The sequence below is a fragment of the Mobula hypostoma genome, chromosome 2, assembly GCF_963921235.1.
Source record: "Mobula hypostoma chromosome 2, sMobHyp1.1, whole genome shotgun sequence".
Classification (NCBI taxonomy): domain Eukaryota; kingdom Metazoa; phylum Chordata; class Chondrichthyes; order Myliobatiformes; family Myliobatidae; genus Mobula; species Mobula hypostoma.
The window spans coordinates 237844083-237868046 of record NC_086098.1 but is presented as its reverse complement, the minus strand read 5'-3'; the positions used below and the strand labels follow the sequence as shown (position 1 = coordinate 237868046).

Sequence of the window (23964 nt, the reverse complement as noted above, 5' to 3'; positions counted from 1 at the left end):
TGGCGATGAGTCAACTGTGTGTACTTACTGCAGCCCCTCTTCTAAAGATACCAGAGACTTTAGAATCAGAGACATTGACGGAACACAGATGTACAATATAGGATAATTCACGATTTGGAGGAGAACCTGCAGCGGTGTATTCTCGTCCCTGTTACATTTGAACTGCTTGCCCAGGGTTCGGGAAGAGCTGTTGGATTTGTCTGGGAGGGTAACTGAAGTCAATTTTGATGGGGTTACTTTACAATGAAGAATACCGAGTTTGCCTTGTCAGAACTGCACCAACAGAGAGCAGCAGATAGCATTCCATTGCATTCGTGACCTGTGTTAAGGTAGAAATTGATGGTGATGTCAAAAAGTATTACTCACTCTGGTATTCCAATCTCTGACATGTTCTTGCAGTCACTATATTCATACAGCGAAAGGCGTTTATAATTACTGGTGATTCCTATAGCGTTGTTGCAAAGCTGAGGCTTTGTAAGGTCAGACAGCAACTGGATTATTGTGAGTGGCTTTGGGCGCCTTATCTCTGGGAGGACGAGGTTCCATTTCAGACGGTATAGAGGAGGTTCAACAGGTTGACCTTTGGAATGAAGGAGTTAGCATCTGAAGAGCGTTTGATGGCTCTGTGCCTGTACTTGCAGGAGTTTAGAAAGTGGTGCTGGTAGTGGTGGTGAGGTGCGGGTGTGGCGAATCGAATATTGAAAGGCCTATTTAGAGTGGAGGTGGAGACGATGTTTCCAGTTGTGGGAGTGTCTATGACCGGAGGGCACAACCTTAAAATAGTATGACGTCCCTTCAGAATAGTGATAATGAGGAATTATTTAGCGAGAGGGTGGCGAATCTGTGAAACATATTGCCACAGACGGCTGTGGAGGCCATGTATTGGATGTATTTAAAGCGAAGATTGATCGGTTCGAGATTGGTCAGGGCATCAAATGTTTCGGGGGAAAGGCAGTTTGAAAGCGAAATAAATCAGACGTGACAGAATAGAGTGGAGCAGTCTCGATGAGCTGAATAGCCGAATTCTGTTCCTATGTCACATGGTCACAGGATTACGCAAGATTCGTTGAAATGACATTAAATATTGATGCAGATCCTGTTGGAGTGGCCATTGCCCCAAGGGTATGTACATCTGGTGTTATATTTCTATTTATTTATTCTAGATTGAATGTTGTTCACATCGCGCTTCTCGTGTTCACAGAATGTAACATGGGGCACAGTATACGAGGTTAATTTCCACAAATATGCTCGTTGTGGGCTGCAGTGTCTTCAGTGTGACATATAACATTAATGCTGAGAGGCTGACCTTTGGGCAGCAGCGTCCAAACTACGAAAACAGGAAACCCACACAGAAGTTCTAATTCGGTCACGTTTTCGACCTTACCCATTAACTGTTGTACCAAATGTTTATCAGTATTTGAAGCGCCTGAAAATGAAATAGATGCATTGTGAGTGAGTCTGCCTACGATTTCCACAGTAGCTGTTTACTGGACGTCTATGATGACAACACGTCCTGCTGCCTTTGTATCAGGAGCTGATTCATTTTCTTGTTACTGAAGGTCAATTCCCTCTCGAGCACCGATTTGGTTATGGCACAATGCGGCTATTTCGGTCCAAAAGCAGCAGTTGTGCTTTGAATTGAAAATTAAGTCCATTTCACTCTTTGTCCCTTATCAGTCTTCAGTTCTGATGAAGGGCCTCGGCCTGAAACGTTAACGGTTTATCTTTGTCCAAAGAATCTGCCGGAATTCTGAGTTTTTCAGAATTTGGTGAGTGTACTCTGAAAGTTCACTTCCTCTCATAAGGGCGCCCTAGTGGCGACTCTTCTTCTTCTTAACCCCTCCTGCATTATAGGCCGCTGACAGCATCTTTACAGAATCCTTTGTCCTGGGCCAGTCTTTCAAATTATCCCCAGGCGGAGCCCACATTCGAAGAACTTTGACCACCCGCGATGAACTTTGCCCACCCATGGATGTGGCCTTTGGGGCTTCGGTTGGCGTATCTGTAGTTATGTGTTTTTACGCGATGGGGTTGTTAGTCCCATGTCCAAACCTCAGCCTTTCGCAACCGGGCGTGAGGCCGCCCCTGTAGAATTTAACTGGTGCTTCTGCTTTCACCTAACTCATAAGAGCATAAGAAATAGGAGCAGGAGTCAGCAATCTAGTACGTCGAGCCTACTCCGCCATTCAATAAGATCATGGCTTACCTGGCGATGGACTCATCTCCATCTATCTGCCTTTTCACAATAATCCTTAATTCTACTACTATGCAAAATATATCCGACCTTGTCTTAAATATAATTGCTGAGGTAGCCTCCATTGCTTCATTGGTAGAGAGTTCCACCGCTCCTCTGCACCGCCTCCAAAGCCAGTATATCTTTCCTCACCAGTACCTTGTACAGGTGCAGCATAACCTCCCTGCTCTTGAATGCAATTGCTCCATCAATGAAGTCCAACATTCCATTTGCCTTCTTGATCGCCTTCTGCAGCTGCAAACCAATCTTTTGTGATTCATGTGGAAACACTCCCAAGTCTCCTTTTGCATACTAGAAGTTTTTACCGTTTAAATAATAACCAGCTCTTTCGTTTTCCCTTCCAAAGTTAATGACCTCGCATTTACCAAGACTGTACTCCATCTTCCATACCCTTGCCCAGTCACTTGACATATCTATATCTATCTGCAGACTCTCCGTATCTTTTGCACAACTTGTTTTTCCACTCAATTAGTATAATCAGCAAACTTAGATACACTGCACTCGGTCCCCTCTCCCAGATTGTTAATGTCTATGGTGAATAGTTGCGGGCCCAGCACCAATGCCTGCGGCACACTGGTCATCACTGATTGCGAACCACAGAAACAAATGTTCCCAGCTCTCTGCTTTCTATTAGTTAACCAATCTTTTATCTATGGTAATACTTCACCCCCGACTCGATGCATCCTTCTCTTATAGATAACTCTTTTATGCGGCACCTTATCGATCGCCTTCTGAAAGTCCAAATATTTAACGTCCAACTATTCCCCTCTATCCACTGCGCTCGTTATATCCTCAAAGAACTCCAGTACATTTGTCAAACAGGACCTGCCTTTGCTAAATCCATGTTGCGTTTGCCTGATTGATCCATTTCTTTCCATTTCGTCTTTAATGATAGTTTCAACTATTTTCCAAGCTACAGATGTTAAACTAACTGGCCTATAGTTGTCTGTCTACACCCTGTTCTGAGCAGAGGCGTGACATCCGCCGATTTCAATTCGTCGGGACCTGCCCAGAGTCCAGGGAATTTTGGTAAATTATTATCAAAACTCTAATGTAACTTTTACCATTTCCTTCAGTACTCTGGGATGCATTCCATCAGGACCAGGGGACTTGTCTATTTTTAGGCCCACAAGTTTACTCAACACTAACGTTTTAGTGATAGCTATTGGATTGAGGTTTTCACCTCCTATCGCATCCATAACATCTCTGTTTGGCATGTCAGACGTGTCCTGCACCGTGAAGGAAAACACAACATAGTCCTTCAACGCCTCTGTCATTTTCTCATTACCCAATAGCAACTTCCCTTTGTCGTCCTCCAAGAGACCTACGTACACTTTAGCCACCCTTTTCTGCTGTTTATAATGATAAAAAAGTTGCTATCCGTTTTTATATTTTGTGCTGGTTTATATTCATAATTTAGCTTCCCGTTCTTTATTGTTCACTTAGTGGTTCTTTGTTTATTTATTAAAGTGTCTCCATCTTCCAGTTTCCCACTAGTCTTGGCGACTTTTTATGCACGAGCTTTTAATTTGTTGCCTTCTTTTATTTCCTTACTTATCCAAGGCTGGTTCTCCCAACCCTTACTTTTCTTGCTTTTAACTGGAATGTACTTTTTGTTGAGCACATCTCTGTTGAACTCGCTCTCACTTCTCTCCATGCTACCCATTGCCATCTACTTCCGTTTCTTTCCCACTCGTGTGACCGACAAGATTGATGTTCAAACTGCTGCTACTGATCACCGCCTCGTGCGGGTTCCGCCTTGTTCTCAATCTGAAAGTTTTATATATTTCCCGATTTCCACGTTGGATTCATTAGGGATGATCTTTATGACCGCTCCTCCAACCCAGTCTTGCAGTCAGCCACTATTCTCCTGCTTGTGAAAAGCACACGAGAATCAGCAGATGCTGGAAACCGTGTGCAACACAAACAAAATGCTGGAGGAACTCATTAAGTCAGGCAGCATCTATGGAGGTGACCTGATTAAAGGGCTGGGCCCGAAACATCGACTGTTCATTCCCCTTCATAGATACTGCCTGATCTGCTGAATTCCTTCAGCACTTTGTGTGTGTGTGTGTTCCTTACTCCCATCAAACTATTTGATAATTTGGCTTCCTCTTTCGCCTTTTTTTTTGTTAATGGGTATCATCTCTAAGTTCTAGTGCCGCCCTGGTAAAACTCTTACTACGGTACGTAAAGCCTGTAATATTGTGCAGATCAAATCCAGAGAGCTTATAGAAATACATGGAAATACACGTAACTTCAGTAAACTGTTTTCTTTTTGTGGATAGTTGGGTGAGAGGTGTGGGTCGGCTAAGAGGGAGAAGCCTTGGGATGGAAACATTATTAGCAATTCATTCTTTGATCCGCAGAAGTTGAACATTACACCGGGGTTTACCCCACTTGAGACTGCACCTCACCAAATGCACTGAATTCATTTGCAATAACATTTGGAACGCTGGTTTTCATACACTCAATAGTCATTTTATTATGTGTACTTATTAACGTGTCTGCCAAGTGCATGCTCGTGCTCTTGAATTTTGAATCACTTCAGGATTCGACGTGTTGTTCGTTCATAAAAGCTCTTTTGCACATCGCTGTTGTAACGCGTGATTATTAGAAATATTGTCGCCTTCCTGTCAGTTTAATCCAGTCTGGCTATTTTCCTCTCATCTCCCTCAGAAACAAGGCGTTGGCGCCCACAAAATTGCCGCATACTCGATGTTTTTATGTGTTTTCCTTTCCAGAGTCCGTTAACTCTAGATACTGTTGTTTATGAAAATCCTTGGAGATCAGTAGTTTCGGAAAGATGTTATTAAACTGGAAAGAGTGCACAAAAGGTTTACAAGGACGTTAGGACTCGTGGCACGACTCACATGGATACGGTAGACAGGTCCGGACTTCACTCCTTATAAAGTGGGAGACTGAGAAGTGATCTTATAGTGGGTATAAATTCACGAAGTGCAAATATGTTGTGAAAGTCTTTATTCACAGAGTTAGGTTATCAAGAAATGGAGGGCATAGGTGTCAAGTGATAGTGGAAAGAGGAGAGGAACTTCAGGGCAACTTTTTTAAACAAAGGGTGGTATCTGCGTGGAATTGGTTGAGAGGGGTACAACGAAAACTTTCAAAGGACAGTTAAAGGTACGTACATAGGAATTGTTGAGAGGGATATGGTTCAAGCACAGGCAAGTGAGACATACTTGTATGGACCATCTTGCTCAGCATGTTCCAGTTGGACTGAAAGACTTGTTTCCGTTCTGTGATTCTGTGACTCTGCTTATTTAATGCCTGCTTATGTAGCTCACAGTCATTTTTAATATTACTTATGCGAGGTGATTTGGGCTTGCTGACAATTGCTATGCAACCATTCTGAAAACGTGGGCAACGATGCAAAGAGACTGTCATGCATTTCCACAGCGCCACTCATGTCCTCATGCTGCCCAGTGACGTTTCTTTCCTCATGAGGTTTCAGGATTCGACGTGTTTTGCGTTCATAAAAGCTCTTTTGCACACCGCGAGTCAATGGCAAGGTCGGTGACGGTTCAGAGAAATGTAAATATGATTAGTCAGTTAGCACAGAACATCCCTGTGGCCATTCGTCTTAATAATAAGCATATAGTTTTGGATGCTCTTGTGGGGGATGAGCTCCCAGTAGATTGCCACGGAGACCGAGTTATTGGAACCGAGCATGGGTCCATGGTTAAGAAGTGAAAGAAGCAGAAGAGCAGATCGGTAGTGATAGAGGACTCAATGGTCAGGGGAACATACCGGAGTTGCAGTGGACGCGAACAGGACATCCGAATAGTATATAAAAGTTGCTGGTGAACGCAGCAGGCCAGGCAGCATCTCCAGGAAGAGGTGCAGTCGACGTTTCAGGCCGAGATCCTTAGTCAGGACTAACTGAAGGAAGAGTGAGTAAGGGATTTGGAAGTTGGAGGGAGAGGGGGAGATCCAAAATGACCGCTTTGCTGAACACCTACGCTCTGTCCGCCAGAGAAAGAAGGATCTCCCAGTGGCCACACATTTTAATTCCACATCCCATTCCCACTCTGACATGCCTATCCACGGCCTCCTCTACTGCAAAGATGAAGCCACACTCTGGTTGGAGGAACAACACCTTATATTCCGTCTGGGTAGTCTCCAACTTGATGGCATGAACATCGACTTCTCTAACTTCCGCTAATGCCCCACCTCCCCCTCGTACCCCATCTGTTACTTATTTTTATACACACATTCTTTCTATCACTCTCCTTTTTCTCCCTCTGTCCCTCTGAATATACCCCTTGCCCATCCTCTGGGTCCCCCCCCCTTGTCTTTCTTCCCGGACCTCCTGTCCCATGATCCTCTCGTATCCCTTTTGCCTATCACCTGTCCAGCTCTTGGCTCCATCCCTCCCCCTCCTTGTCTTCTCCTATCATTTTGGATCTCCCCCTCCCCCTCCAATTTTCAAATCCCTTACTCACTTTTCCTTCAGTTAGTCCTGACGAAGGGTCTCGGCCTGAATCGTCGACTGCACCTCTTCCTCGAGATGCTGCCTGGCCTGCTGCGTTCACCAGCAACTTTGATGTGTGTTGCTTGAATTTCCAGCATCTGCAGAATTCCTGTTGTTTGCTCAGTGACGGTTGCTTTCTGTTCATTTATGCAGGGTCGTGTGTATGTTTTATCACATTTTAACGCAATTTAGCGTAATTCGCGGATGGGAAATGTCACATTATCATTTGTAGCTTCATAACAGGGCAAGGTTATCAGTAAAAACGAGTTCAAGTACTGGACAGGCGGAGTGTGATTGAATAGAAATAGATTCTGGAAGTTTTGACCCACATCTGCTCTTCGCTTGTGAGACTTGTAGGGTCGAAGGGCTTCCTTCTGCTGCTACTTCACAGGGTCTATGGAATGAATAGTCTCGCTTGTATGCACGGTATTGACAAGAGGAACACCCTTAACATTTCCATGCGAATTCTGAAAGTTACGACTGGCGCCTGAACACCATTATGAATTTATAAACATCAGCAAAAAATGGTAGTTCGTGGGATAGCAACCATCCGACAGGAATTCCGAAATTTGCTCCTAATACCCTTTGATTGTGCTACTGTCCGTACCATTAATTCCCCATTTTCTCCTAATTCCCTTTGGTAGCGGCACACCCGGCTCCCGTCAAGACCTGCAGCATAAAAACCCCGGCTTTGCATCCACTCGTTGCCAGATCGCTGTTTAGCCAGTGTGGTAATTAACGTTTCCGGCCGCTTAGGATTGTGTATTCTAAGTTTTACTTCTGTAACGAGGTTCACCTGTGCAACTCCGTCTTTCCGTGTCAAGAAAAGTATTGTCTACCGCTTGCGTTTCTACGTTCCGTGTCGAGATAAGGATAGCCTGCCGCCTGCCTTTCTGTTTGCCGTTCAACTCCAGCAACGCTTCGTGTCAGGTTCCAGCTACGCTCACGCCCTCATCAGCATCCTTACCCTATCTCCGTACCAGTGTCCTGCGTTTGGGTTCGCCCCGGTCCTTGTAAAAGTTAAAGGCGGGGAGCAAAGATTAAAAAGCACTGTGAAACTTTGGTCCTGAAGAAGGGTCTTGGCCCTAAAAGTCGACTGTTTATTAAAATCCATGGATGTTACCTGGCCTGCGGAGTTCCTCCTGAATGTTGTTTGTTTTGCTTTGGATTTCCAGCATCAACAGAATTTATTGTGTTCATAATTTCGGTGCTGTAAATATCTCAGATTTGTCCTCAGCTCTTTATATTCCACTAAATATCAGGCACATTCTCAGGGGTAATATATCAAGTATAATGTATCGAAAGTTGCTGATATAGAAAACCGGGAAGGAACATGATTGGGAAATGGAATTATCCATACAAAGGGATATCAATCCGTAATAACAGGAAAATTACGTATCATATGGACAGCTATAAGATTGTTGACTGCATAATTCAGACGCAGTACGGGCCTTTCGGGTAGAAAATGTCTCTTTCATGGACCTGCGAGTTTGTGCACCTGCATTTGCGAATACTTTTCATATCTAGTGTCGTTAACCCTTGTGCTTTCTGTTTCATCGTGTCAAGTTTATGTTGATTGGCACGGGTTTTCTGCGTACTGATATTATTTAAGGCGGATTCCTCATTTGCACTTATGGCGGTGTCCTGGTTTTCCGAAAATGATTCATTTCGCGGTGGTGCTCAGACAAGCCATCAATGTTCTGTTGGAATTACTCTGAATACACTCCTGTTTATGTCTCTATATGAGAGTCTGTAGTTCCTCCGCACCCGGGTCAGTCGTTTGTCAGCGCACACCGTGGCATTCGCTTCCTGAGCCACAAATGAACACAGCGGAGTTCCAGTAGCCGTTTGGATAACGGTTAGCTGGAGGCGAAAGTCTCTTATATTCTCAGTGCTCGTGTCGAGGCTCTGTTGCGAGTATTCCTATGACTTCCACTGACCGACAGGATTCCGAGGAATATTCCATATTCCCGAGATAATGCCATGTTACTGATGTTATCGAGAGCATCAGGTCTGTCTGTAGTTTACCAGTCAAGTCCCCAGAGTATCAGCTCTGACTCGAGTTTCCTAGCAATTTCTCGAGAGCATCCTGTCTGTTTCGAAGTCACAAGCCCTGTCTCGAGTAACCTAGGGCTCCTTGGGACGACAGCTGCCGGCCTTGGGGACTGATGTACTGCCATCAGCCAGACGGGGCTGTGAACATGTCTTTGTTCATTGTTGGTTTATCTAAAGTCATTAACCCATTTTGTTTTCTGTTTAATCTTGTCAAGTTTATTTTGACTGACACGTGTTTTCGTTGTACTATGGCTTTTTAAAGTAGACTCCACATTTGGCACTTATTGCGGTGTCCTGGTGTTTCGGGAAAGATTCGACTCGCGGTTGCTCAGTAAGCCACAGATGTTGTTGTTGGAATTCTTATCTAAAGCTGTCTCGATATGCGAGTCTGTGGTTCTTACGCGCTTGGGTTCAGTCGTTTTCAGCGGACGTCGTGACAGTCTCATAGTTGGGTCTCCTTGCTTAGTGGGGTCAAATTCGAGACAATTAGGAGGATAACGAGTGGAACTGATTGAATCGGTATGCAGGTCTGGAACTCTCTTACTGAAAGGCCCTTGGTGCTGAAACTCTTTACTGGGGGGGCAGCATCAGTGTTCTTTATCCAGAATTGAATTATTCCATCAACATGACCAATAAAAGATAGTGGGGGTGGGGGTTGCAACTGAGAACTCCGGGTGCTCGAAGTTCCGCTGGTGAACATGTGGTGGCGGTAGAGAGCTATCGAGGACCCGAGTCGGTCTTAACCTTCCAAAGCAACGTCAGCAACGCAAAATAGAGTTAGATTTGCATTTCGATTGCGCCAATCCGAATTTCAGCAGCACAATAGGAGCTTTACACCAGTTAATTCATTGATGTAGTCATTCCTGTAATATATTAAGCAGGGTATCATGTTCCTAACCGGATGATCTATTTTGCTGAAGGTTTTGTAGGATCGCTGTTAACGCCAGTCACAATGCTCTACTTTCGTTAAGGGTTGAGTAGAATTGAGTGATATAAGAATTAAAATCTTCCACCTTACAGAAATACACTATGTGGTCGCTTATTTTGTACACCTATATACCCGATCATTAATGTAAATATCTAATCAGTCAGCCAAGTGGCAACAACGCATTGTTTAAAAGTATGCATAAACAATCAGGAAGTTCAGTTGTTGGTTGGACCTCAGAACTGAATGGAGAAGAAAAGTGAATTTGATCGGAATGATATTTGGTGCCAGATGGAGCGGTTCGAGTATTTCGGAAACCGCTGCTCTCCTGGAATTTTCACACACAACTGTTACTGGAGTTTACAGAGAATGATGCGAAAAACAACCGATTAAACAATTAAAGAAAATCATCCAGTGATCAGCAGTTCTATGGACTAAAACGCCTTGTTAATGAGGGAGGTCAGTGGAGAATAGTCGGACTGGTTCAAGCTGACAGCAAGGTGACGGTAACTCGACTGTATTAACACTGTTGCGCACACTAGGGGTTTCAACAGTGATGAAGAGGAGCATATCTGAACGCAAAATATGTCGAACAGCAGCAGGCCATGGACATAGAGGAGGTTCCGAATAAAGAGGTAAGAGTAGAGATTGCTATTATATTTCCTCCATGGCCTCTTCCCAATCCGCCTATTTACTGCTGCCATCGAATAACGCGCTGATTCGGTTGCATTTTGGATATGCTTGTGGAGCATATTCATGCCTTAACAGTCCACGTGAGTCAAGTGAAAGAAGATACCCAGAACTGATACACAGGTGCAGAAAAGTAACAACCCACGGGACCTGTTACATGGGGAGTAGTGAAGACATTCGACTTCAGCCTGCAACGGTGGAAGACACGGGGGCGTTCGGTTCCACATACACAGTGTAGAGAGGAAATATTTGAACTCCTTCCGTCAGCAGCTCATTACTGTTGAATAGTAGAAGGAGCTTTTTCCATCATAGGCATCAAAATTAGATGTACAATTCATTGCCACAGATAGCTGTGGGAGCTTCGTCATTGGGTATATTTAAAGCTGAATTTAAGGGATCCTTGATTAGTAACGGCGTCAAAGATTCCACCGAGAATGCAGGGAACAGAGTTCGGAAGGACAATAAATGAGCCTCAATAGAATTCTGGGTCAAACGTGATGGGCTGAATCGCCTGATGCAGCTCCTATGTTTATGCTTTAAGATTCAGAAATATTTCTGAAATGACTCCGTAGGTATTTTCACTGTCAATCTTAACTGTTTAAAATGATACCTATGTCGATAAAACAGCAGCACGGAAGAAAGAAACAGCAACAGACACAAAATGCTGGAGGAACTCAGCAGCCCATCAGCACCTGTGGAACAGAATTGTCGACGTTTCGGGCTGAGACCCTTTATCAGGTCTAGGGAAAAAGTTGTGAATTCAGAGTCTAAAGGATGGTGGGGGGGAGGGGGGGAGAAAGGTAGAAACACAACGTGATGGGTGAATCCGGGGGGTGGGGTGGGTGTGGAGGTGATGTGTAGTAAAGAGCTGGGAACTTGATTGGTGAAAGAGATACAGAGTGGGAGAAGGGGTAGTGTGACAGGGGAGGAGTGAAAGCCATGCAGGTTAGAACCGTGGTAGGAGAACCAGAGGAAGGTGATAGACAGATAGAAGATGATAGTAGAAGGTGATAACTGTCCCATAATTGTGGGCCTAAGGCTCATGTACATTCTTCTTATGGCAGCAACGAGAAGAGAGCAAGGCTTGCACAGTGGGGTTGGTGGGGAGGGTGCCCTTGAGGATGGTTGCTGCTTTCATGCGACTGCTCCGCTTTAGGTGTTCTCAACAGTTGGGAGGACTATAATAGTGATGATCTCGGCTTTATCCTCCTTTTTGTGCAGGTCTTTCCATTCAAGAGTACTGGTGTTTCCATAGCAGGCAAAGATACAAGTCGTCAATATAGACTCAATCATGCATTTTTGTAAGAGTTACAGATATCATGCCAAGCTTTGCAAACTTCGAAGAAAGTAGTGGCCCTGCCGTGGCTTCTTTGTAATGGCGGTTGTGGGTTGGACACTGGACGAAAATGATAACATCTCTGATCTCCTGATGAGGACTGGCTGAAGGATCTCCGAATTCGTCCCCAGTAATCAATAAACTGTTCTTTGGTTTAGCTGACATTCAGTGAGAGGTTGTTGGTGTGGCACTATTCAGCCAGATAAGATCATGTCTTTGAGTCAGTCCTCTCCCCAAGGGAAGCAAAGGTTACACGACCGACACGGAGACTTAGATCCGAAGACTAGTGGTAGATATGTTTCACAACCTGCTAGATGTAGTGGTAGACAGAAGTAAAATTGTTCAGGTTGAAACACATCCGGGCAGTCAGACCGATATAAAAATTTTATTGTGACATCAGTCAAACGCATACAAATGGGATGAGCGCAGTTAGGCAACTTGGCCGGCTTTGACACGTTTTGCAGAGATGCCCACTTCTGTGCTGTATAACTGTGTAAGTCTAAATATCGCGGCTCTCAGGGACAGGAAATTAGTGTCATAGTTGGTTGTCAGTAAGGCTCAACAAGAACCACTCCAAGGGCGTCTAACAAATATTATCGCTGTGGATATCGGCTGGACAGTGCTGGGATTATGACCATTTCAGATCTTGGATAACAACAAAGCAGGTGCGCGAGGTCCGTGCGTGATCTTATATATTCCCTTGTGTGTCTAGTATTGAAAAATTTACTGGGGTCCTCAGATTGTGCTGCGGGTTGGTTCAGAGATGGAGCGAGATACCGAGCCCATGATGACCCTCCGGGCTATTCACAAATCCTCATGTTGCTCAAGTGAGTTTTCTGTTCGCTGCTTTCAGAGTTATACGTTTATCAGACACGGAGCTGAGAGAGTCATTATCTCCTCCACCCCTCCTCTTTCTGTCTTTCTGACACACACACACACACACACACACACACACACACACAACCTCGCTCCTCGCGCTCTGCCCCTCTCCCTCCTCTCTCTCTCCCTTTCTCTGCCTCTGTGACCCCCCGCCCGCTGCTTCCGTCACTCTCCTCTCTGTCTCTCCCCATCTCTCACACACATTCCCTCCGCTCACATTCTTATCTGACTCATTCTGCCTCACATCCCACCGTTTTTTTCTTCCACCCAATCTCTCTCCTTCCCTGCTTTCATCATCTCACCCGCTGTCTCTCCTGCTTCCCATAACTCATTCGACTTCTCTTCCTCTGCCCCTCTCTCTTTCCCTGTCCCCCTGTCCCCCGATTCATCGCTTGTCACAACAAATTCCAATTGTGTAAGCTTTTATTTTTAAGATTTATTTCCAGAATCTGACTCTTCCTATTATTGAAGTTTCTCAGATTGAGAGAATTTTTAAAAAAAATCTGCCGTATCTCATCAACGCCCCCACCTTCCCGGGACCTCGTGACCGCGCCACCTGCACCACTTCACAAACAGGACAGAAACAGCAGCAATTTGTGTAACTGTCGCTAAATAAAGGCTGTGCAAACCCCGTCCCGGTCCCGTGGGGAGATGACGCGGTCCGCAGCTGCATCAGTGCCGCTCACAACACAGACAGACCGACCCTATTCATCTATCCATCCCATCCTCGACTCTGGTCAGCGACTAAAAAAAAATCACGGGGCATTTCACAAATAAAAACCAGCTAATGTTTCACTGTTGCGTTATTGGATAGATATTGACACCGTGTCACATAAGTCGAACTTTTAAATGGATGAAATTTCTTCTCATCTATTACACAGCATCCAGCAGATCGTGGCAGAAGGAATGGTGCGTGGTGATAATCTAAATCATGGAGAAGGGAAGCGAGGTGTGATGTTCCACACGTGACTTACTGTTTATAACATCCCTCATTAGAGTGACGATCTGCATCGGAATCAGGTATAATGTCACTGCTATATGTCGTGAAATTTCTTTCTTGTTCCCCAGAGTGCTGATGACCCGGTCAAAATAAACATAGAATGTTATGAAGTAATAGTCTGTTCCGAACTATTAAAATGTTTAGCCCCGTCATTCTGCACCCAGACCATCGGCCTCCATACCCCTCCCTCCATCGAAATTTCCCATAAATGTTGAGATCAACCCTAATCCATCACAACAGCTGGTAAGACTTTCTACACTGTCACCATCCTTTGAGTGAAGAAGTTTCCTCCGATGTTCCCTTTAAACATTCCATCTTTTAACCTTATGCCATGATCTCTAGTTGTAGCTTCACCCAATATCAGTGGAAAAATAGTCTGCTAATATTGTACCCTTGCTATATCCCGCTGTAGTGGCGTAGTAGGAGAGATGTACAGCCACCAGAACTCCCACAAAAAGTATGTAAGATAAAGTTTAAAATAGAAAGACATTTTGGGTTAGGGTAGCTTAGTAAAATAGAGGGCTGTGGGTAATCCTAGGTAATTTCTGAGGTAACGACATGTTCGGCACAACTTTGTGGGCCGAAAGGCCTGTATTGTGCCCTAGGGCTTCTATGCTTCTATGTATCTATGAAAGGATAACGTTGATCAATTTCATACTGAGATTGGAAACATTACTGTGTACATACATCTTCAGTGATGTTCCTGGAATCATCGGGTGTTTCGGGTCTTTCAACATCATACAACCTCCTCCAGGTGACCCAGCCACGGCTGATCAGACCCCAGCTTGTGTCCAGATGGCTAGCTACTTATGACTCCATGGCTCCCCTCTTTTGAGCCACAGCCATCTTGAGGCCCTCTCTGCCGCATCGGTGGTACTGCGGATGGCTCTCTTCTTCCTCTCTCCCTCGATGTCCAAAATGCTGAAGGCTCTAACTAAAGAACGGGCTACGAATCCCCTACAACCAACCTCCACTGGGAGACACCTCGCTCTCCATACAGCCTGCTGACAGTTGCTGACCAGTCCTGCGTACTTGGAGAGCTCCCTTTCAAAGGCCTCCTCCAAGCTATCTTCCCATGGGACTGTCAGCTCCAGCAGCACCACTTGCTTAGTAGACTCAGACACTAGGGCAATGCCTGGTCGCAGGGTGGTGGCTGCGATATGTTTGGGGAACTTCAGCTGCCCTTCGAGGTCCACCAACAGCTGCCAGTCCCTGGCAGAGGTCAGAATGCCTGCAGATGTTCTTTTGGCAGGTATTGGCTGCTCCCCAGCTCTGACAAAGGCAATGGTCTGCTTGGAGGGTCGGGACCGCTTCGCCCACTCAACTGCTGCGCTGATGGCTTCAGCGATGGTCTTCAGGACCTGATCATGCCTCACCTGTACCGTCCCTCACCAAGTGCCCTTGCACAACCGCTGAGGATGTGCTCCAGGGTTCCTCGCTTGGAGTACAGTGGGCACACAGATGAATCTGCCTTGCCCCATGTGTGCAGGTTTGATGGGCTTGGAAGTACATCGTACACCGCCTGGATGAGAAATTGGATGCGGTGTGTTTCGGCTTTCCAAAGAACGGCCCAGGTCACTTTCCTCTCAACCGCATTCTCCCATCTTGTTCAAGCTCCCTGTTGCTTCATTTCCACCGCCTTGCAGGCTCTTATCTCCTCCACTACTGCTCTCACCTCCTCCTGAACTAGACGACGCCTTTCCTTCCCTCTGGTGTCCATTTGGGGAGTTGGAAAGGATCCTAGCCCAGCTCGGCCTCGTGTGACCACTCCCACCAGCCTCCTGTGACGCAGCCTCGCCTCTGCCTCTGAACAGCTTCCTCTGCCCTGCACTTCCTGCCAGTACTTACTTGGATCCCTGCTCGAGCCACCTTGGGGTCACTTGAGTCCCTATACTGTAGCACTTCTCAGACTCTTGTTACCTTGAATTCTTCCTCCAAGGATTTGAAGGGCAGTTGCAGTTTGTTGTGGTGTCCATAGAGTGCAATGCTGCTCAGGCTCTTTGGCAGCCCCAGCCATCACCTGAGGTGGCTGCTAAAGAAAGTACATAAATAAAGAGTCGGTGAAATTATACACATGTATGAGAAGGCGAAGGAAGCCTTCCGGAAATATATTGGAACACGGGTCATCGAGTCTGCTGGCCCATTCAATCATGGCTGATTCTTTTTTTCATCTCCTACACAACCCCAGTACCCGGCCTTCTCACCGTAACGTTTGATGCCATGGCCAATCAATAACCTATCAATATCTGCCTTAAATTCACCCAAAGATCCGGTCTCCACAGCTGCAAGTGGCAACAAATTCCACAAATTCAACACTGTTTGGCTGAAGAAATTGCTCAGCTTCTTTGATTTGAAAGGGAGCCCCTCTATCATGAGGCTGTGCCCTCTTTTCCTACAGTTTTCCACCAATAGAAACTTCCTTTCCACATCTACCATGTCTTGGTCTTTCAACATTCCAAGGATTTCAGTGAGATACCCCTTCATCCTTCTGAATTGCAGTGAGTAAAGACCCAGAGCCATTAAACTTCCCTCGTATGATAACCCTTTCATTCCTGAAATAATCATTGTGAACCTCCTCTGGACTCTGTCCAATGCCAGCACATCCTTTCTAAGATGAGGGCCGAAATTGTTCACAGTACTCAAAGTGAGGCCTCTCCAGACCTTTATAAAGCCTCAGCATCACACCCTTGCTCTTGAACTCCAGACCTCTTGAAATGAATGCTAAAGTGCCATTTGCCTTCCTCACCAGCGACTCAAACTGCAAGTTGACCCTCAGGGTGTTCTGCACAAGGACTCGAAGTCCCACTGCATCTCAGGTTCCTTGGTTTTCTCCCAGTTTAGAAAATAGGCCGCACATTTTTTCTACTACCAAAGTGCATGACCATGCCTTTCCAACATTGTATTTCATTTGCCACTTTCTTTCGCATTCTTCTAACCTGTCCAAGTCGTTCCTCAACGGACCTGCACCTCCACCAATCTTCGTATCTTCTGCAAACTTGGCAACAAAGCCACCTATTCTATCATCTAAATCATGTATATACAGCATGAAAAGTACTGGTCCCAACACTGACCCCTGCGGAACACAATGAGTCACTGGAAGTCAACCAGAAAAGGATTATTTTATTCCCACTCTCTGCCCCCTACCAATCAGCCAATGCTCTAACCATGTTTGTAACATTTCTGTTATATCTCTGGATCTTAACTTGGTAAGCAGGCTCATGTGTGGCACCTTGTGAAAGGCCTCCTGAAAGTCCAAACATACAACATCCACTGCATCCCCCTTATGCTACCTGCAATCTCAAAGAATTCCAACAGGTTCGTCAGGCAGTATTTTCCCTGAAGGAAACCATGCTGATGATGTATTATGTTGTCCTGTGTCACCAAGTAGTCCATCACCTCATCTTCAACAATTGGCTCTAACGTCTTCCCAAACACTGAGGTCAGGCTAACTGATCTACAATTTCCTTTCTGCTGCCTTGCTCCTTTCTTAAAGAGAGGAGTAGCATTTGAAATTTGTAGGCCTCTGGAAACATGCCAGAGTCCAATTATATTTGAAAGATCATTTCTCATTCCACCGTAATCTCTAACGCTACCTCTATCAGAACAGTATGTTGCAGTTCCTCTAGTCCGGGTGACTTATGTACCTTTTAGTCTTTCAGCTTTTTGAGCACCTTCTCCCTTGTAACAGTAACACCACCCACTTCTCTTCCTTCATACACCACAACATCACTCACACTGTTCGTGTCTTCCATAGTGAAGACTGAGGCAAAATACTCATTTCGTTCGTCAGTCATCTCCTTGTCCCTCGTTAAGATTTCGTTTGCCTCATTTTCTAGCAGTCCTATATCCACTCCCATTTCTCTTTTATTGTTAACACACTTGAGAAAACTTTTACTATCCACTTCATATTATATTCTAGCTTGCTTTCATGCTTCATCTTTTACCTTCTAATGATGTTTTTAGTTTTTCTCTGTAGGTATTTTAACACTACCGAATTCTCTATCTTCCCAATTTTTTTGCACTGTTGTATGCCCTTTCTTTTGCTTATACAGTAGCTTTGACTTTCCTTGTCAGCTACGATTGTACTCTTTTACCATTTGTGTATTTCTTCATTTTTGGAATACACATGTCCTGCACCTTATTAATTTTTCCCAGAAGCGCACGCCGTTGCTGCTCTGCGGACATGCCTGTTTGCAGCTCCTTCCAATTTACTTTGGCCAATTCCTCTCTCATACCACTGAAGTTTCCCTTACTGCACTGAAATACTGCTACATCAGACATCACTTTCTCCCTATCAAATTTCATGTGATCACTACGGGTTTACAATGGTAAACCCAAAGGGTTCTTTGACCTTAAGCTCCCTCATCGACTCCGGTTCATTACCAACACCCAATCCAGTATAACTGATCCCCTTGTAGGCTCAGCGACAAACTGCTTTAAAAAGCTATCTTCCAGGCGTTCAAAAAACTCACTCTCTTGAGGTCCATTACCAACCTGATTTTCTCAATCGACCAGCATGTTAAAGTCTCCCGTAACTACATTGCTCGTTTGATGCACCTTCTATATTTCCTGTTGTAACGTGTGGTCCACCTCCCAGCCACTTTTGGGAGGCCTGTATATAACTGCCATTAATGTCCTCTTACCCTTGCAGTTTCTCAACTCAACCCACAAGGATTGAACTTCTTCTGAATCTATGACAATCCATCACTTTTGAACGGGTCGTAACTCCCCCATAAGAAATCCCAATTATGCAATAACCTGACACCCTACTTCTCAGCCAGACATTTATCTGCAAATCATCTACCCTGTTTCTACCCTGCTGGCTCGTGGCTCAGGCAGCAATCCAGAAATTACTACTCGGTTGGCTCTGCGTTTTAGCTTTCTACCTCGCTCTTTAAATTCTCTTTTCAGGATCTCATTTATTTCCCTTCCTATGTCATTGGAACCAATATGTACCAAGAAGTCTGGCTGCTCCCCTGACCCTGGTACCTGGGAGGCAACATACCATCCGGGTGTCCCGTTCACGCCTAAGTAACTCCTGTCTGTTCCCCTCTCCATCGAGTCCTCTATTATGACCTCTCCTTCCTTCTCTCTCTTTCCCTTCTACACCACGATCCCATGCTCAGAGCCTGTAACCCGGTCGCGGTGGCATTCTCCCTGGTGGTCATCCTCCACAAAAGTATCCAAAGCGGTATACTTGTTTTTGAGGGGAACAGCCATAGGGGTGCTCTGTTCTATCTACCCATTTCCATTTCTCCTGACAGTCACGCAGCTGCTCGCCTCCTGCAACTTCGGGGTGACTACTTCCCTGTAACTTCGATCAATTGTACCTTCGCTCTGCTCACATTAAGGAAGTGCCTGCAGATCATCCGGTAAACAGGGATAGAAAACTTGATATGGCAAATCTCTTGGTGATCTCTTGGTAATCGTGTCATAACTTACGCAGTGGAGAGATTGGCAATCAGCGGACACAGTGCATGTTGATTATCAGCAGGCTACCTGTAAAGAGATTTGTAAGAGTTTGCTGATGAAAGAAATCCAGCTGTTCACAGTGTATATCCAAAGATTTGGAGAAGGGAACGAAGTGTAATATTGACATGTTTGTTGATTATCAGGGTTATCAGGACAGTGCAGAATAACTGAGTTGATGTTCATAGGTTACGAAAACACGTGGGGATGCAAAATACGGAATAAAACGTGGAAAACCTGAGGCATGTGTAGAAAATGTTCTAAATTGGAGTAGATTTCAATGGCGAAAGACTGAGGTCAAGAGTGCAAGTTCATGTTGAAGTTTACTGCCAATTAACAATACACATGTACACAAAAGAACCACCTTTCCTATGAGGCCAAGGTGAAAAACACAGTAGATAAAGCCATACACATTAGATACAGTAACGATCCAAAACATGCAGTCAGAAAATAGATATAAGCACAGGTGTCTGAGTGGCATAGCATGAAAATCGACAGGCTGAAATGAAGTGCGAAGTGAATGTTTATGCAAGGCAGACTAATGTTTGGTAATCCATCTATTTATGAATGTATTTATTTGTTTGTTTGTATTTGCACATTATGTCTTATTTTGCACATTGGTTGTTTGGCCATCTTCGTGTTTAGCTTTTCCTTGATTCTATTGTATTCCTTAATATCTACTGCGAATGCCCGCAAGTTCATGAAACTTAGGGAAGTATATGAAGACTTACCGCACTTTTATAGTAAATTTATATTGAACTTTGAATGTTATAATCCCTGTTGACAGATTGCGTTCCACTGCAACCTCTTTGCACAATGACTGACCCCATTGTCTGACATTAAATGAAATTCTGCCCAGGCACGCTTCAGAGAATACAGAGAAAAACACTTGTCGGTTGAGAGTTACGCATTTTAGCGACAGACTCTATTCTCTCATAAGCAAAACACCGACATGCTCTCTGCAGGAATGATATATTCTCAGATAAGAACCGATGTATTGTCGAGTTAATTTTTGGATGGCATAGAGACTTTGTAGAAATTTGATGTGACCTTGAAAAGTTCTGTTTTCATTAGCCATTCTGAGCAGAGACGAGAGGCCGATGCCACCACTACCCACACCCACTGTTCCAGAGGGAAGCCGCCCTCTAAAACAATGTCTAAAATAAGTTTAGCCTGAGTATTGTCCAACGTTCTGCAGGCCTGGATATGTGATACAACTGAAGATGAAACAATCTTGAAATTAGGGGTTAAGGTTTTAAAAATCGGCACGGTGCCCATTCAAAGTTTCCGAAGGTCAGCAAGTCAATCTCCGCCCACATTCTTTCTATGGCGCCGCCCACTGATTAACATGGCAATTAATAAACGGACCCGGCGACCACAGTTTGTTGGCTTTGAAATCTGAGCAGTTGCCCGACGTTTGCAGAACAACGCATGGTTCTGTTGGAATTTTTGGGCGCTCGCTGTCTGCACCTGTCCGGAGGAATGTCCCCAGCGCTGCATCTCCTGTGGGTTCTGTTGGTTCATTTACCAGGTGAGAGTCGGATTGGTTTACTCACGGAATTTCCGTTAACATTGGGATTACTCCTGATTTTTATTTTGTTCCAAGTCACCCACTGGTTTTATTGTGCTTTATTGCAGATATCCACGCGGCCCCAGTGCTCAATCAGACCCCAATGTCTGGACCTGTTTCCGCGGGGCAAACTGTCCGCTTGGAGTGTCGAATACAGAACGGTAATGTTGGAAGTTACTACATGTGCTGGTACCGACAGCGTCCCGGGGAGAGACCGGCGTGGGTGTTAGAACATCAGCCGGACAATGATATATACCGAGGGACAGGGATAACAAACCGTTTTCAACCGTCCAGAGACACCTCCAGTAACAGTCACATCCTGACCATCAGCAGTTTGGAGCCCCGGGATTCCGCCGTCTATTACTGTGCAGCGTGGGATAATGCACTTTTCTTCGGTCCAGGCACCATCCTGGATATTAAGAGTAAGTGACCCCTCATTCTGTTCCAAACAATTCCTATTACACCCACTCTCATTCCCCACAGCTGGATAAAACGCCGTCCAGGGAAGTCTTGTCATATTTCTACACTGTGGGAGGTTCCATTTGTCTCAGTCTGGCAAAGAGGCCGTTCAGCCCATCGAGTCATCCTTAATTAAATTAATGATCGTTTCACTTGTGAACAAATTTTTTGTTGGTCCCTTTTGACCTACTTCAGTCGGTGAAGCAGAAATCAATACTTTCCGACCTCTCTGCTGTTTAACACAACGGAACCCGTGGTTTGTATTTTTAGTATTGGTTTTCTTTTACTAATTTTCACAAGATACAATGAAAAGTTTGTCTTGCACACTGTCCATAAAGATCACGGGATGACAGTGCATTGACAGCTTAATACAGAAGAAAATGTACCAAGCACAGAGGAAATGCAGCGCAGGTAGGTAAGTTGCAAGATCATAAGGATGTAGCTTGTGAGGTCAAAATTCCATCCTATCGTACTAGAGAACCATTTAATTGCCTTATTACCTCTATGATGTCAAATTAAACCAATCCTTGCTGTCTACATAAGCTCCATGAGCTTCCATTCTCAGCACACACGTGTCCGTCTAACAGCTTTTTAAACGTCCCTGTCGTATCTGCCTCCTCCACCTCATGCACCCATCACTCTGTAAAAATGTAAACATTCACCGAACTCTCCTTTAAAATTTTCTCCTCTCGGCTTAGATTTCTGCCCTGGGGGAAAAATCTTGACTGTCCATCCTGTCGCTATCTCCCATACGGTCTTGAGTAATGTTCACATTTTTTGGGGGGAAATGGTTGCTACCACAAGCATGACTTCTATCCTCCCTCTTCATTCACCTCCTCTGAGAACATGTTGTCGCGAATATTCCATATTTTTTCTGGGTGCGGTAAATCCTGCACCACAGAGCAAGATGTTCACCAATTTAAGTTAACGCAATTGACAGTTTGTTGTTAAGAACCGTGTCGTTGTGATTGTAGAAAACACGGGAGAAGAACATCGCACTTTAAAAATAATACACACTAGGGGAAGGTGCTGGGTAGAAAAGAGGCTTTTCACAGAGTCGAGCGGTGATATACCGGGTTACCAGGGTTCGGAATGCAATGTGAGTCTGAACGAGTCGTTTTCCCTCTTCCCGCTTTCCACCGGTTCACAGACCTGCTCTTTTTTCCGTCATTTCCTCCTCAGTCACTGGGTACTGAGTCTTAGATATCGATTGAGTTTTCCCGGACTCGGGACATCCCAACTGAAGGTGTAGTATTTTCAGTTATTGTCCTAAGAGTTCAAGATTTGGGAAATTATTGGAGAACAACAAGGAACTAGTCTCACGAGAGGGACCAATCATATGTGCACGGCGTGGGCAATCAGCAAAGAGACTGAGTAGTATTGAAGCTGTCTTTTAACACAATGCAGTGCCGGGAGCAGAGTGGATCCAAAAACATTTTTTTAAATAAATGATGTCACGTCGTAGCCGCGCAAGGCTGCGAATAATCCGGGCAACTCTTCATTCAAAGCTTTGTACCCGAGGGGTCAAATGTGCCGTTTGCTGTGTCCCAATGACTGTGTTAATTTCGGCCGTGGTGTTTCTATCTTTGAACAGTCCATGAAATAATACTGTTTCTATTCCCCTTCGTCCTCTCTCATACAGGTAGCGATTCTCGGGAGCCCTCAGTTCTACTGCTCCCTCCCTCACCGGAGGAGACCGGCAAGGGTTCGGCCACTCTGTCCTGTCTGGTGAGTGGTTTTAAGCCGGGCTTGGTAGCGCTGCGCTGGAGCGTGGATGGAGTCGAGACGGAGAGCGGGGTGACAACAGGCGCCGTGGCCCTGGACACCGATCAGACATACAGGCTGAGCAGTTACCTGCGGGTACCCACCGCTGCCTGGAACAAGGGCTCGAGTTATTCCTGCAGCGTGAGCCACAGCTCGCTGAGCTCGCCGCTGCGCAACACCATCTCTTCGTCCGCCTGTGCGCAGTGAGAGTGTGCCGGCTGGCAGCACACGCGGATTGTTTGTTTTTGTTTAATGCAGTGAAGCAATGATTGTGTCTGTGCAGCCGCCCATTGCAATGTAATTGTATAGTAATGTTCGCTTATGGAAACAATCAGAATGTTTAATAATTTCAGAACAGTTGACAATCATAATCCATCTTTTGCGACGGATAATTCTGTGTAGAATTGTCCCCACTGGGCTGTGTCTGAACTACCGCTCTGTGTAGTCTCAGAAGCGATCTCCCGTGCTGTGATTTGAACTTGTGTAACACAACTCTAAATAAACGAGGAAACAGCGGTAGATTTATCGTGTCTTGTCTTTACTCGGCTGCTGGCAGTAGGTTGGGGGGAATGGTCGCGGATAACGTGCCGTCTCGCACCCTCAATCAGAATTGCAGTTAAATCCATTCACACAACTTATTCCGATTCTCTCCTCTCTGTGTCCTGAGCGTGATTCGTCCGTCGGCACTCATCACCGGAGCCTTGTATTCCTCGTCGTCCTGCACTTCTGCTCTTCATTTATATCTATCCCTGTGGGAGGGAGATCAACATTCTCACTGTCTTTCGGCCAAAGTCTTACCACTGGGAGTGTTACACTGTAGGGATGTTTCTCCGTGACGTGACCAATCTCTCCATCGATTTCGTTATTTCCTGAATGAAGGCGATCGGCCTCACTTCCCGCCCTGACACCACCGTCACCACCCGCCACACCCGCACACTAGCTTCTGTAACTCATAGTTATCTTCAAAGTTTAAGGTAAATTTGTTATCAAAGTCTGTATACGTCTTCGTATGCGACCCTGAGTTTCATGTTCTTACTGATATTCACAGTAGAATAAAGAAGTACAATGGAC

The 23964-nt window shown here is 45.2% G+C and overlaps 2 protein-coding genes across 2 annotated transcripts in view; both read left to right on the top strand.

Annotated features, from left to right (window-relative positions):
* LOC134357996 (uncharacterized) overlaps window positions 1-23964 on the top strand; it is a 164038-nt gene that overhangs the window by 99247 nt on the left and 40827 nt on the right. The gene's annotated exons all lie outside the window — the stretch shown is intronic.
* Window positions 20505-23406, top strand: LOC134337296 (immunoglobulin lambda-1 light chain-like). Its single transcript, XM_063032177.1, has 3 exons — window positions 20505-20631; window positions 20739-21092; window positions 22772-23406. The coding sequence occupies exons 1-3, from the start codon at window positions 20532-20534 to the stop codon at window positions 23098-23100; spliced, it is 783 nt and encodes a 260-aa protein (XP_062888247.1). The 5' UTR covers window positions 20505-20531; the 3' UTR covers window positions 23101-23406.